The 15242-nt window shown below is 45.5% G+C and overlaps 1 protein-coding gene across 5 annotated transcripts in view; it reads left to right on the plus strand.

Annotated features, from left to right (window-relative positions):
- wwp2 (WW domain containing E3 ubiquitin protein ligase 2) overlaps positions 1-15242 on the plus strand; it is a 59869-nt gene that overhangs the window by 27724 nt on the left and 16903 nt on the right. For all 5 annotated transcript variants that reach the window (XM_027272707.1, XM_027272708.1, XM_027272706.1 and 2 more), the window contains exons 10-11: positions 5650-5824; positions 14385-14439. In XM_027272707.1, the coding sequence (XP_027128508.1) occupies positions 5650-5824; positions 14385-14439 (230 nt within the window). The remainder of the gene's footprint in view (positions 1-5649; positions 5825-14384; positions 14440-15242) is intronic.

Consider the following 15242-nt stretch of genomic DNA (forward strand, 5'->3'; position numbering starts at 1 on the left):
CTTTTTTTCTTTTATGACATTTTTACTTGCACCAATTATTTGTTGATTTTCAGAGCGTGCGACTCGGTGACAGAGAGAAAGAGAGGCTGTTTTTAGGAAAAGGTCAGGCCTCCTCCTCCTCCTCCTCCCCCAAACCTCCACCCACCTCCCCCCCATCTCAGTTTTTCCATAGAAGAAAACGAGAGCGCGGGGGCCGCGGAGAACAAAAGTCCTTTCTTAGCGCCACATGTACTTCTATCCACCACTGTGTTGGCTGCTGGCCGCCGTGGCCCTTCAGAGGATCAATTAGCAAACTAATACCGAGGCTAGCGCTCCAGATGTACACACCAGGAACTGCTTAGACATTTGGTGGGCGGAGGTGGGGGAGTGGGGGGCGAGTTAAGCAATAGAGGTTTGGAAGCTGAAATAATAAAAGCCATCCGAAGTCAGACTGAAGAGAGCCTGTGAGTCTCTTTATCAGATACGCTGAAGAGTTTGAAGCATCAGTTTACCACGCATGAGTGAGCTCGGGCTCAAACCTCTAGAGAAATATCGAGATGTTCAAGAGTGAAACAAACTCCAGGCTTCATCAGTCATTCACTGAGTTTGTTCACTCCGGTACTCAATGAAGACGATTATTTTAGTGACAGTAACATCATGCCTAGAGCACCGTGTACCACCTCCAGTTACCACCAGTATAACAGACGTTAAAACACAGCAGGTCGACTCTATTCAGCTACAGTTACACATGTGGAAGGTTTATTCGTAATACTGTTGAATCCAGCTCAAGAACCAGAGCTACTTTAGTGGATATATGCGCACTACCTGCATGAACGTGACGTGAATACAGAGCAGCATGATATTAAAACTAAATATTACAGGATCTCATAGCTTGTAGTTTGTCTCGTAGTATTTTTCTTGTAGTATTAAATGTTTCTATTTGAGAGATTCCTCCACGTACCGCTCAAGGGAGCTCGTGTACTACAAGTAGTCCAGAGTCTGAGCCACAAACTGGAACAGAAATGTTTCGTAAGTCGAAATATCTGGATTCATGACAGAAAACTTAAAGGTCCAGTGTGTCAGATTTATTTACAGAATGTTAGTTCCTCAGTCGTCCACTAGAGGCTGGCTCCAGAAGTGAGTCAGTCTCCATAAGTCCCCATGTTCAAAACTTCACAGCAGAAATAAACATGTTTACAGCCTGGTACAAAAAACTGTTTTGGTCTCTGTAGCTAATTTCCCCGTTCACACAGTAAACAGTGACATATCAGCGTTTGTAGACACATGAATCAAAGATAAATAAAAAGTATTGTGGCATATCAATCAGTTTCTTTTGGTTAAACTACGTCCGAGTATTAAACAGGATGGAGTTCAGTGACTGCTGTCATCACGACGATGAATAATGAGTGGACCGCTCAAAAGAAAATGTACCGTGTAATCTTTAATCTGGTCTGCTCGTTGGTAAGACTACTCTTCTAGATCCAAGAAATAAATGGAGTTAATGACGTGAACGGTACGAAGAGTTAAAGTCAGATAGCAGAACTAAGTAGAGACTCTCAGACAGGCCTTTGCGGGCTCTGGGATTTTCCCTGGCTCCAGTAAATAACTAGCTGTTGCTAATATCAGAGAGGGAGCAGTGTTTTTCCTGACTTTTTTTTTTAAAGGGAGCTCGGAGGCATAGCGGTCAGAGAGACGATCCCTCAACCAAATAACTCTCTGTGTTTGCAATCATCCACGCTGCCGAAGTGTCCTTGAGCAACGATGCCGAGACCTACCAGCTCCTGGGGGTGCTGTCATGTTGAGCTGGGCCTGACGTCTTTACCCACAAGAGAAGAGAGACTTTTATTTTTCCCCCTTCAGAGGAGAGAAGACAAAAGTATCTTTTATTATTCAAATCCTTGCTTCAGTTAATCTAGTTAGCCGTCGTTCGTGAACTGAAATCTTCGTGGGGATAATGTAGACCATGTGGACTCAACCGACGCACTGTGCTAAAGGGAGATTCAGAAAATAACATTTCCAGTTCATAAATGCACAAAGAGTACCGGTAATCAAGAAACTTTGATATTTTTATGGCTTATCAGGGAAAACTTGAGTTATCTATCTGGATCTTGCAGCTTTCTCATGGCCAATAAAAGAGCCGTTTGTTGTTTCTGAGACTTTTCAGCGACTCGCTGAGTTAAATAATTACAGCTGCCATCTCGCTGTAGCACCAGAGTGAACAAGATAAACACGGGCCGTGCCAGAAGAGTCATTTTCAATGTTTTTTAAGAGATGGGGCAGTTAGAGGTCACTTAATTTGGCTAATACAGTATTTGTGTATTACAAGGAGAGACAGCGGTGGTGACATCCGGTATTTTTTGGGTTGTTTTTTTTTTTTTTAAAGATTATTATTTTGGCCTTTATGCCTTTTAATGATGGTACAGGTTAAGATAGACAGGAAGCAGGGGGCAGAGAGAGGGGGAATGAACCAAGGCCAGCTGCAGCGAGGACTGTAGCCTCTACACATGGGGCGGCCGCTTAACCCACTACGCTACCGACCGCCCCATCAAGAGTGTTTTAAAGCATAAATCTGGTTGTTTTCTATATTTACCTTGCACATAATTGATCCAAAGCCCTTCGTGAGAGATTTGATCCATCCTCCACGCGACTTCAAACTCAACCAGTAGCGTTTCAGAAGTGTTTTGCCTGCCAGACTTTGTTTACTTGTTCAGACTTTTCCTGATTTATGTGCTTCTAAATATGTAAACCTGCTGCACAGTTAAGTTGTTTCCCTTTTTAGTAGGTTTTATTTTGAAACTCGACTGAGTCCTCTGTGCTGTGTTTCTGTGTCTGACTTCCCGTCAGATCGAGCCGCTCGGTGCAGATTGACGTAGGCCGCTTGCAGCGTCAGTCGAAAATAGAACAGACGCGTATTCACGGCAGGACCACGTCGCTTCGGGTGGGACTTGAAACATCGACTTGAACGGCTGCGATTAGTTCTGGCGACCGCGGTGCACACGGTACACAACTGGTCGACACTGTTGGACTTCACTAACATGAACGCACACTGTCCTGCTGCACTATTTCCTCCTGTTTAATTAATGTTTTCTAAAAACTTCGGAGCCCAGCTGATGCGAGCGGTGTCCCACACAACAGTCGGGACATGAAGGCAGTTGTTGAACTCTCGATTACACCTTCGAGATGTGTCCGTCCTCATTAAGCGAAGTAAGAGCCTGCTGTCTGCAGCTTATCATCCAACAGCTCACTGCGGTTGCAATAAACTAAAAAAAACCTCATCCACCGACACAAAGCACCACCATTGTTTATATGTTGTGCTGTGTGGACAACAGTGCTTGCTAATCTGTGTGACAAATGCATTGTGTCAAAATAAAATGTACCCTGTGGTACGCCAGTTGGACCGTTTTTAATCCGAGTCAGCAGCAGGAAATGTTTGGTTTGCATTAGCCTCGGCTGAAGGAGAGATATCAGCAAACGGGCCGACTTAATGAACAGTGACAGCCGGGTACTTGGCATGAATTGCATGCAGCCTGTGTGTGTGGGTGCACAGTTTAAATCTCACGCAGAGACAGTGGACTGATGCAGGCAAAACTTCAGCGTGTAGGAGCAGTTACAGGGCGGCAGTGTGTTGTATTACTATTAATGAAAAGACTCTGACCATTAATGGCATCAGAAATATGTTGGGGCACCATGGTGACCTCGAGGTTTGAGACTTTGAACTACAACAACCTTTTGTTGCAGCCTTTATACCGACATGTAACCAGCTCTGCACACCCGATTTTGAACTGGTTGAGCAGTTTTTCAGTGTGTTTCAGGTCGGCATCCATGATTACAAAGGTTCCGCTCAAAACTGTTGGAAAAGCACGCTGGTTTGGTAGCACCTCGGTTCCAAGAATCTTGAACAGAACCGGTTCATGACCCTGACTCTCTAACTCAGGCCTGGGCGATCTGTTCCACACAGGGCCGGTGTGGCTGCAGGTTATTGTTCCAACTTCACACAGTTTGACCAATCAACTCTGTGAAGACTGAGATCAGTTGATTAAATGAGTCAAGTCTGGTGTGCTGCTGCTTGGTTGGAAAGAAAACCTGCAGCCACACCGGCCCTTTGTGGAACAGATTGCCCAGGTCTGCAGTCTAACTGGTAACTAAGGCCCCTAAAATAAGGTTAAATCCGGTTCTGGCACGACATCGGCTCCAGTCCGTGCCCTAGCCCTGAATTTTCCCCACAAAACAATAAGTACTTCCATGATTTTACACTTTCACACTTGTGGATTCACACTTGTTAAGGCTTACAGTGACAGGTTGTGTCCCTTTTTGTGGATTCATACTCTCAAGGCTTTGTGTGGGAGTGTGTTACTTGCATTTTCACTCCAAACTCTACAAACAAATCTACTGTTAAGATAATAATAATCCCAAACTAAAATGCTATCATGACAGAAATGAAAAGGATTTTAACCTACATACTAGCACAAACCTATAAAGGCTGCCATGCAAGGTACCTCATCAGGAGCGGTACAAGAACAAGCACCGTCCACCTGATTACAAGTCAATGTAACATCAGCATCATTCAAAATCTGTTAGTTTATGAAGGGAAAGTTACACAATGGGGGCTTTTAATATCTTTGGCGCAACAAGAGTGGATCTGTTTGGCGGTCTTGGTCCACCAGGAGAACCCAGCAAAAGAAAAGTTGGTTCTGGAAGTGTGTGAAGGAGTGAGTAAAACTTTGTTTTTGTATGTTTTATTTGTACTTTTGTATAAATCTTATCATAGAGTTGTTGTATCTTCCTCACAGATCGTTGAGAACAGGTAACGTGATGAGAGTTCATCGCAGTGGCTTGTGTTTTATATCCCGACTGCAGTGGAAACCAGACTGCTTTAGAAAAACACAGAACAAACCAAAGAGGAAGAAGGTTACGGAGATGGAGAGTCCTCCATCGTCATGGAGTTTTAACATTTCTCAAGCCTGTTGTTATCCGCGCAGTGTTTCGTTTTTTTGTTTTTTTTGCAAACATACAGAAGTCGACGCTGTTTTCTCTTCCAAATTCTGCTGCGCTGAAGTCAGAGATATGAGAATAGCAGCAGAAAAAGCAGTCTGTGTGTTCATGTATGTGTGTGTTTCTGTGGACCGTCTGTATCTCAGTCCACGTCCAGACCCCCTCATCTCAGGGGAAGAACAGGATATACATAGACCTCTGAGTAATGCCACTGGCAGGCACTGACACACCACGCGGCACATGGTTATTGTCACTCAAGAAAGCCCGGCGTCTCCCATTGTTTTCCCCTCTGTCATCGTAATTGGCCGCTGGTATTGTCTTTAAAGTGAATGAACTGTTTGTTGATGTCTGCCCGCTGAGCCAAACCAGCGATAATGCTGCAAAAATCGAGAATCTGGAGAGCTGCCAGGCGATGATAATAAGGAATATTTTGGTTTAAACGTCATTTCCTTCCCTATGTCTCTTCTGCTTCATCTTTCCTCTCCCTCCTCTCACTGTTTCCTTTTCTTGTTTTTGTTTCTCGTCTCTTGTCTCTATAAATCACGGCTGTTACTATCAACGGTTCTTGATTCAACCGCCCACACTCAACATGCTTAATAAAGATGTTGTTGGAAGCCACAGCCCCTCTAACTCCCCCCTCTTCTCTCTCCTTCTCTTTCTCTCTGTTGTCCCCTCTAGCTGGGAGAAGCGAGTGGACCAGCGGGGCAGGTACTACTATGTGGACCACAACACCAGAACCACCACATGGCAGAGGCCCACAGCCGAGTCAGTGCGCAACTACCAGCAGTGGCAGAGCCAGCGCAGCCAGCTGCAGGGCGCCATGCACCAGTTCAGCCAGCGCTTCCTCTACCAGGTACTGCCGAGCCTTCGCAGGCCAAGTTTACATCCATCCATCTATTTTCTTATTATTATCTGGGGTTGTGGTGGCAGCAGGTTTAGTAAGGCGCTTCAGACGTCCTTCTCCCCGGCAACACATTTTAGCTCCTCCCAGGCGATCCTGAGGGGTTCCTAAGTTGTCTAAACTTTTGTAACTTTGTTCCCCAAATTGCACGTGGATTGGAGGGCTGCCTCAGTCAGGTTCGCCCAACTCTTCGTGAAGCTAGAAGGTGATGATGGTCACGTCTCGTGCTCTACACGCACATAAACGCTGCAAGAAAAGTTTTACTTTGAAGAGTCCTTTCCCAGCTGATTAACACACTGCTCACATGACTAATCAGCTGATCCCTCATGGCTCTATAATCCATCCATGATGGATCCATACAGATCTAATGCAACCTTTTTGTCGCTTTAATTAACATGACAATGGTTGTGCTGGGCTGTTTTAATTACACCTCTCCTTCTTCTTCTGGTGTTCCAACTGGAGAATTGGCGCCACCTTTGTAAAGTGGTCGTGGATGTAAAGTAACCATTTGCATTTTTTAAATTTTTGCCGAATTACTTGAAATTCAGTTGAAATTTGAGATACCTTTGGAAGGAAACACAGCTTTGAGACACAACGGGCGAGAAGCAAATGATTTCCAAGTGTTCGTGATGCGGAATGATAACTCAAATATTCCAAGATGCTTTTAAATCTTCCAGTTTTGTCACTTCTTTACGGGTTAGCGTTGGCTTCAGGTGAAGGGAGTTTCAGCTTAAAACAAATCTCAAAGCTCAAATCTGTGAGATTTAAAACCCACACCGAAATACTCGTCACATGATGGGTCTTTGCTTAGCTTCCTCCGTCAACGTCCTCTTCGGTTTCTTCGCCTCTGCCATAGAGGCAGCGGAGCCCGGTTACATTGACCAGCTTGCCCAGCTCCAGTTCTATCATGACATTGTCTTCACTCACCTGAAAACCTCTTCTTCTTCCCGGTGGTCCAAAGCAAGCTTACAAACTGAGCCAACATTGGCTAACAGCAGCTACAGCTGGCAGCATTGACAACACAATGAAATACTTGTTACATAACGGGTCTTCGTTTAGCTTACTCCGTCAACGTCCTCTTCGGTTTCTTCGCCGGTTACATCGACCCGCTTGCCCAGCTCCAGTTCTGTCATGACATTGGCTTCACTCACTGTCGGCATTCCCTGAAAACCAACTGAGCCAACAGTGGCTAACAGCAGCTACAGCTGGCAGCATTGAAAACACAATGAAATACTCCTTACGCGATGGGTCTTTTGTTCATGAGTACATGTTTTGAATCAGATCAGCACCGTATGCTTTGTTAACTCGTCGCTCATCAGACCGAGGATGTCGGATTAAAGACGTTATTGATTAAAGAGACTTGTTTACAGTGTTTTTCCAGCGGAGCCTGTCGAGGTGCGGCTGTGTCTCCGACAGTCGTCGTCGTCGTCCTCTCAGTCAAACAGCCAAGGTCAGACAGCAAGCAGACAGTAAAGACTTATGAGACTAAAACAACAGAGCTTTCTCAATGGACCATTATTAAAACAGGCTTTAAAACTCTTACAGGCTTCCATAAAAACACCCCGCCCAGCACTCTGTGTTTGTGTTTCTCTGTGTGAGCATTCATCCTGGTCCTGTTTCCATCTGTCTATCATGCCGCCTTGTTTCACACCCAAATATTCCTTCTTTTTTTAATTTATTTATCTTTGCCACTTTAATATCTACCCAGTTTTAGTGCCATTACAATAAAAAACATCCAAATACAAAGATTTTGGCTCTCCCTTCATAGCCTTCAGGGTTGAACCACCACCTTCGAGTCTTTGGGGATGTCTTGGTGAAACACATCCTTCCAAAAACGACTCCTCTTCAATCATGACCCGAAGATACGAGTGTGGTTTCCATTTTCTCCAGCAACTTGTCTGAAGTTATTTGTGGAAGCGTCTCATTATTTAGAACTTTCCATGTGAACTCCGTCCAGATTTTGGAGTTGCTTATCAGATGCAAACCCCTGCAGGTATCTAATGACATGTCTGTGTTCATTTCAGCGTCTGGTTTCTTTTTTTTTTGTGCGGTATTGTTCAGGTTTGTCGAAGGAAAACTCAAGTATATATTGCAGATCACTTCTCTATCAGTTTACTGTTCTGTTGAAGTTTTTTTTCCATTGCTTATGTGTTGTCAGAAAATGCCTTTGTTGTAAACTCAGTCGCAGTCGCCGCAGTGATACGCGTCCGTTCTAGTCAGTGTTTATAACCCCACCGGCTCCGTCACAGTCCGGTTCAGAAGCGGGCCTCCACTCGGCTCCGCGATGAAAACAGCAGCCCATGTCAATTTACACAGAGCACGTCGGGCTGGCTGTCAGGTCTTTTTCATACAAACAAAATGTAACATAATAACCCCCCCAACCCTCCACCAAATAATAATAAAAAATAATTAAAAAAAAGAATAAGAGACTAAAAATTAATAATAATAAAATGTCTAAATAGAATTAAAAGTAAAAAACATAATGAAATATATAGAAATAAAGTTTAAGATATATAAATGAACAACAAATAAATAAATAAATAAATAAATAAATAAATAAATAAATAAATAAAAAAAAACGAAAGTGATGTAACGGATTAAAATATATAAACAGACAAATTTAGAAATATAGTTCAAGTAGAAGTCAGATTAATCATACTCTAGTTCACTCCCCCGTTAAGGGAAACCTCCTGAAGGAGTATCGGACTGTTCGACGATGCCAAAAGTTTGGAAGTGCCACTCGTCCATTTGTTGAGTTCGTCGTGTCACGTTCCTCCTTTTTTTCACGCCCCTCGATCGTCATACAGCACCTCTGGCTGCTCGTGGTCGCTGTGGTCATTGCAGCTCTGAACAAAGCTCGTTTTATTACTCAGCCGCGTGCTATCGAAAGCGAGGAGTAATTGAACTTTGACCGTAAACCCTCATCAAACATCTGGGCAGTTAAACGTACGAGCGGCGGGGAAACAGAACGTCTTTGTGAGCTGCTAACTCGTTCTGATTTATTGTCCTCTGGCATTTACAGTAGCCGTTGGCCGCTGATCATTTTGGACCCCGGTAATAGTATTACCCTGTTTACTTTATTGATTGTAACACCGGTGTTATTACTGTAACTGAAACAGCCTTCTGTTCACGCTGTCCTTTAGCAGGGAAAGTACAGCTCACCTCTTCATGTAAAACTCCAATAACTCCAGATGATCATTGAAACTTCTTACTTCAGCTTCAGAGTTCATGAGATGGACCGAATGAAACCTGTAACGACATTTTAATGCATTTTTACGGCGTGAATAATTGAAAAATATTCGCAAACTTCACATTATGTGCCACAAAGATCCGCCCTCACACTGCCTCCGATTGAACGTCGTGCCTAAACTGAACCAACCGGCCAATGGTCGCCTCACAGCAAGAAGCTCCCTGGTGTCTGTGTCGAGTTTGCATGTCCTCCCCATTCCTCACCAAGTAAACTACAGATTTATAGGTTGGTTGGTGACTCGCGAGCATGAACAGTTGTTGTGATGAGTCCTGGGTGTATCTCAGTGTCATCGGGGATTGGCAGCAGCTCAACACGACCCAGATTTAGGATCAGTGGTTATAAAAAAAATTAGATGTTGTGTAGTTTTTGCCTTTTTGTGTAGTGGAATATATCTAAAATATTCCTGCGGTAAGGCCTCAAAACTTCAGTTCAAGCCTCCGAACACCTTAAGCCTCCCGTACTGACCTAATCTCTGCGACCCCCGTTCACGCACAGCATCGTGATTTGTGATTTGTGGGCTTCTAGATAAATATTTGATCTAGCAGGCAGGTGTTGCACGTATGTGATCGTTTCCAGTGATGTCAGACTTCACGTGCGACGGACAGATGATTGAACAAACAAACATACAGTCGTCAGGATTAATTCAGGTGTTTTTTTTAAAGGTGACACACACACACATTCAGGTCCTGTGTGTGTCTGTGTGTGAAAGGGTTTGCCCTCCATGTCGATGGGACTCGGTCTTGGAATGCCCACAGTGCTGATAGCGGCGACTATTTCTGGCCTCAGTGTGTGTGAACAAGGAAACACACACAAAAGAGCTCATAGTTTAACTGCCGCATGTTCTGCTGCCCCCAGTTCCAGAGTGTAACCCCACTGTGGTAAATATGTTCAGCCGTACTCGAGTATTTGTTCTGATTACATTTACTTATGATCAAAAACTAGCGAGTCGACAACTTTGCTTTAGCTTACGTATTGTCCGGCTCCTGTTCTGGCACGACACCGGCTCTGGCCTGTAAACCTCTTCTTCTTCTTCCCCGGTGCTCTGAGCTCACAGTCCGGGCTAACAAACTGAGCTAACAGCAGCTACAGCTGTCAGCAGTTTACTTCACTGTCCATCATAAACTCTGTAAATCACAGAGAGTTGAGGCGGAGCAGCCGGAGGACATCAGAGGGAAAACCAGAAAACATTTCCTCCATAAAATATGATCCAGTTTCACCAGAATCAGTGAAATAGTTGCTGCTGTGTGACTTAGTGTTAAATCACATGCTCCTCCTCTGTGTGTGTGTGTGTGTGTGTGTGTGTGTGTGTGTGTGTGTGTGTGTGTGTGTGTGTGTGTGTGTGTGTGTGTGTGTGTGTGCAGATGTGTTCACAGGGCTGTAATGTTGAGGTCAGGTGCCACATTTCTTTTCTGTCACACATGACAACCAAAGAGGGTCAAGGGGCCGGTCGTCTTTTTTAAATGGACCGTGGCGCTGTAACAGGGGCCTGCTGCATGTGCACACACACACACACACATGTATGTATGTATGTATGGTACGTACGTACGTACGCGCGCACACACACACAGGTTAAAGTTGTGTCTGTGCAAACTCACAAACACAAGCACCAAAGCGTGCATGCATTGAGAGTTTTTATACATTCGCTACACACAGATACTTGCAGATACACACTTTATAGCCTGTGTGTGTGTGTGTGTGTGTGTGTGTGTGTGTGTGTGTCTTTGCCCAGTAATTGCAGCTCGTTAGAAATCCCAGAGAAAGCGAGCGAGCAGCCTCGGAGTCATTAACTTCAGTTTCTGGCTCTCCTCTCTCTCTCTCTCTCTTTTCACCCCCTTCCTTTCCGTTAACTCCGCCTGCTTCACCTCCTCCCGTGTCGCCTCGATCCCCCTTTTTTCTGCATCGCACCAAAATATTTTTTTATCTCACATTATTTAATCTCTTTCGTTTTTCACCACTCTTCGTCCTCTGCCCTTTAATCGGTCCCCTCTCCTTCCCTCCCTCCCTCCTTCTCTCAGACTTTCTGTCCATTCTCGCTGGAAGAAGGACCCCAAACAGCAGCAGCACCTGAATCAGCCCTGTGTTTTATCACTCCACGTCCACGCGGCTGAATGTGTCACGTTCACTCGTGTTTACACACACACACAAGCCGTCAGTGCTCATGTTTCCATACAGACACGTTTAATAAGTGGTTTGCGCCATGAAAGGACAATGAACAGAAGTCCTTTAAACCGAACTCCTGCTGGTTTTTGTTCACGTCGCGTCATGAGTGAAAGAAAAGAAGTGAGACGAACTGAATGTTTATTTTATTTCACGTTTAAATATGTTTTATATTCATGTGTCTTAAACTTGTATTCTGATGAGGAGTCTCAGACAAAGTTACACAGCAGGTCAGGGCACGGATGCGACGCGTTCAGTGTACACCGCGGCTGTTCTGGTCAATGTTTCAAACCTCACCAGAACCGCCACGGTCCATTTCAGAAGCGGTTTCTCTCTCGCTCGAGCTGGCAGGAAGTCAGACACAGAAATTGCTGCACAACCAGAGAAACCAGTTGATTTTTCAAAATAAAACACCTTGTGCAAACATCCGATGTTTAAAAACATCATAGCAAACATATTCAGAAGCTCATAAACCAGAATAAAATGACCAAATCTGAGAAGGTTAACCAAGTCTGGCGCTTCTGAAACGCTCCTGGTGGAGTTTGAAGTCGGAAAAACGCAGCCCGACGTCACACTGCGGCCGCCAAACAGACACTCAGGCTGGTCAGCATGAAATGTCTGAGACTCTACCTGTCGTGTTCTGGCTTTGTTTATTTCATCAAGCAGCTTCTAAATCTGAGTCTGAGACTGAAATTTACGCTGCAAAAAAGAGAGAGAGAGGACACGAAGAAGTTAAATTTGATTTGTGAGAGTGAGCAGTGGTCGAGCGACACAGACAGTGAATGAGAGTGAGCGAGCGCCAGTCTCGATTAAAGCTGTTTTAATCAGAGAAATAAAAAGTTATTTCCCGTTCGTTTCACAGCGGTTACAAATGGACACAAAGCTGAACATTTACCAAACTGGAGCGGGGGGGATAAAAAGCCCTTTGTCCTCGTGCTGTCTCTTGTTTTGAGGCTTGAAGTGTCACCGGTGTGAAGTTCATCTCGGTGGAGGCTTCAGTTTGAAGCGTCCTGAGCTTGAGAAGGGAAATAATACCTACCCAGAACAAAAGATTTGAGTCAGGCGTGTTGAGGATTCGGTGAACTAAAGTGAAAGTGTTGCATGAAGGCCTCAGACGCTGCACAGCATCTTTACAAAGACGGCAAACAGAAGCTCTGCTGAATGAACTCGCTGACCTCCGGTTTACTCGAGTCCCGTTCGTCTTTTCTCTCTCTCTGCCGAAACAAGCCGTGACAGAAACGTGACCAAACATTCGTCTAAACAAACAGTTTGCTGATTGACTCTGAAGCCTCGCCGTCGTTCAGACGCATTTTTAAAAGAAAATTGACCCCGAAATCGCCGCTTTCACCTGCGGTGCCTTCACGGCCGGCGTTCATAACAACCCGGGCCATTATTTCACACGTTTCTGCCAACATGCTGCTTTCCCCCTCTTCTCTCTTCCTCCCTTGTTTTCTCAGCCTCTCTCTCTCTCTCTCTTTCTTTTCCTCGGCTCTGTCTGGAAGCTGCCGAGGAGCTGAATGGTCAGAGCCAGGATGAAGTCATCATGTCTTTATATCATTATATTCTCCTTTTACCTTTTTTAGTCACAGAAAAACCCATAAGGGTGGGGTGCCGGGGCATAGATTGGCTGTCGATGGTACTAACACACAAACACACACTAACACACACACACACACACACACCCTTTAACCCTGTTGAATGCGCCCACTCCGGCTCCTCCGGCATGCTTTCCTTTCCTTTCCATCCATCCCGACGACTCCCTCAGAGTTTCCGTGACAGAGCCGTTTTTTAAAAAAATGGGCACAGTCAGTTTGTAACGTCGCGTAAAAAGTGACGTCGACGTTCGGCGGGATAACGCCGCGCTTTTACAGCTCCCTCACGAAATAAACGCCGCTTTTGTGGCGCGAAAACGGAACGACGAGCTGTCAAAAACGACTTTTTAAAAGATTTTTTAAACCTATATTTGATCATTTTTTGCTTTTATATCGAGGAACCTTTACAACGCGGCCATAAAAGCGTCTCGTTGGTCAATTTTTTAAGGATTTCCAACTTGTTTGCGACTCACCTACGCCCGATAAACCAATCAGAGGCCGTTAATTCCCAACAAGCGTCTTTTCAGCTACTTTTCCACTCCAGCTAATATATTCATGAGCATATGTGTGTGTTGGTATTCCAACATAAGAACATACACATTGACTGTTTGCCACGGACAAACTTTCCACATTCTAGCACACACACACACACTGAAAAAAAGTGTGTGTGTGTGTGTGTGTGTGTGTGTGTGTGTGTGTGCAGGCTGAGTAAACTCCACAGTGGTTTCCAGGCGCAGGGTGAATAAAGGTGCCTTTTGTCAGGCCCGGGGTGGGTTGGAGGGGGCGGCCGCCGTGGAGAGGAGGCGGGTGAGAGGGTAGGGTAGGGTGGGGGTGTCCAGTCTGGAACAAGCATGAATGTTCCCTCAGTTCCCTCAGACATCACACTTCCCTGCCTACTTTGACAGCAGTGCTAGAAGAGAGCGAGGGAGGAGGAGGAGGAGGAGGAGGAGGACCTCGGGGTGGGGTAAGGGAGGGGTGCCAGGGTGGATGAGGTGGTGGTGGTGGTGGTGGGGTGTATTTGAGGAGGTGAGCGGGAAGCTGTGGGGAGGGGTGGGGCTTGCATCCAGCCAGTGAGCTCATTGGAACAGCGTTGTTGTTTTATCCTCCTACCGAGCGTGTAGTTTTTGGAAGGCATACGAGCCACCAGCCGGCCAGCTCCCTCAGTCGCCCCTCACCGCTGCAGCCGAGAGGAGCCACCCCCACCCCCTTAACACTCTCACACACACACACACACACCCACACACACATACATAACACACACTTACCCACACACAGGTATCATACCTGGTTTTGGGGGAGTTAGCGAACGACGGGAGTCACAGAGTGAGTTTTTTTTTTTTCTTCATTACTGTGTTTACGGGGGATGTTTTTTGAATTTTTTTGAATTTTTGTGGCGGCGACAAACCGAAGTGGACAGACCGAAAGGACGCTGAGAGTCGAGGAGCGAGCGGCAGAAAGGTGTCCTCTAACTGGATTTGTTTTGTCTCTCTCTTGTCTGTTGTTTCTCCCTCAGCCGTCCGGTGCTCCGGTGGAAAATGATCCTCTGGGCGCGCTGCCTCCTGGATGGGGTAAGTTTGCCTAACACACTCCTTGTGCACACACACACACACACTCGGCGTCTCTACCTGCTGCTGCTGCTGAATCTGATCAGATGTAAAGTTTTAAAAATCCTCCCAGTTCAAAATGTGCTTTTCACATCTGCAGGCAGCTGTGAGGTTGAGGTGTAACGTTGCACAGCGTTTCCTCGCAGACGTCTGCACCGCCACATTTCTGGCTGATTTTAACCTCTCAGGCATCACCACACACAATCCATCTTCTTCTCCTCCTGTGGCTGTTTCAGATCATTGATCGGTGTCTTCTTCACGCGCTCGTCTTTTTGCTCCACGGATCACAGAGGCCTCTCCGCGTTATCGTTATTATTATTATTATTGATGAGACTCGCCATCATCCAACATTTTTCCCTCCTCAAAATGAGCGATGTAACCGGAGCTGCGTCGCACTCGCACATTCATTCATTCATGAACGAGCTGACGTTCTCACAGACTTCACCATCACACGGCCATGTTCCCCCTCTCTCTCTCTCTCTCGCTCTCTCTCCTCTTTGCCCATGATGCCTTTTCAACATGTTGCGGTAACCTCAAGACGAAAACCTCAATTATATCGCTGGCTCGCTTTCGCTTCTCTGGCGCGCTGCGGTCGCTTCCCTCGCTTTTTTTTTTTTTTTTTTTTTTTTTGAGTTTCAGGCTCCGATTCAAAAAGACAAAGATGGAAGAGACAGAATGAAAGAAAGTTAGAAAAGGAGAAGAAGGAGGAGAAGAAGAAGGAGGAGGAGGAGGAGGAGGATGAAGAGGAGGGGGGGTTAAACTGTGGA

Source organism: Larimichthys crocea, chromosome XXI (assembly GCF_000972845.2).
Source record: "Larimichthys crocea isolate SSNF chromosome XXI, L_crocea_2.0, whole genome shotgun sequence".
Taxonomy (NCBI): domain Eukaryota; kingdom Metazoa; phylum Chordata; class Actinopteri; family Sciaenidae; genus Larimichthys; species Larimichthys crocea.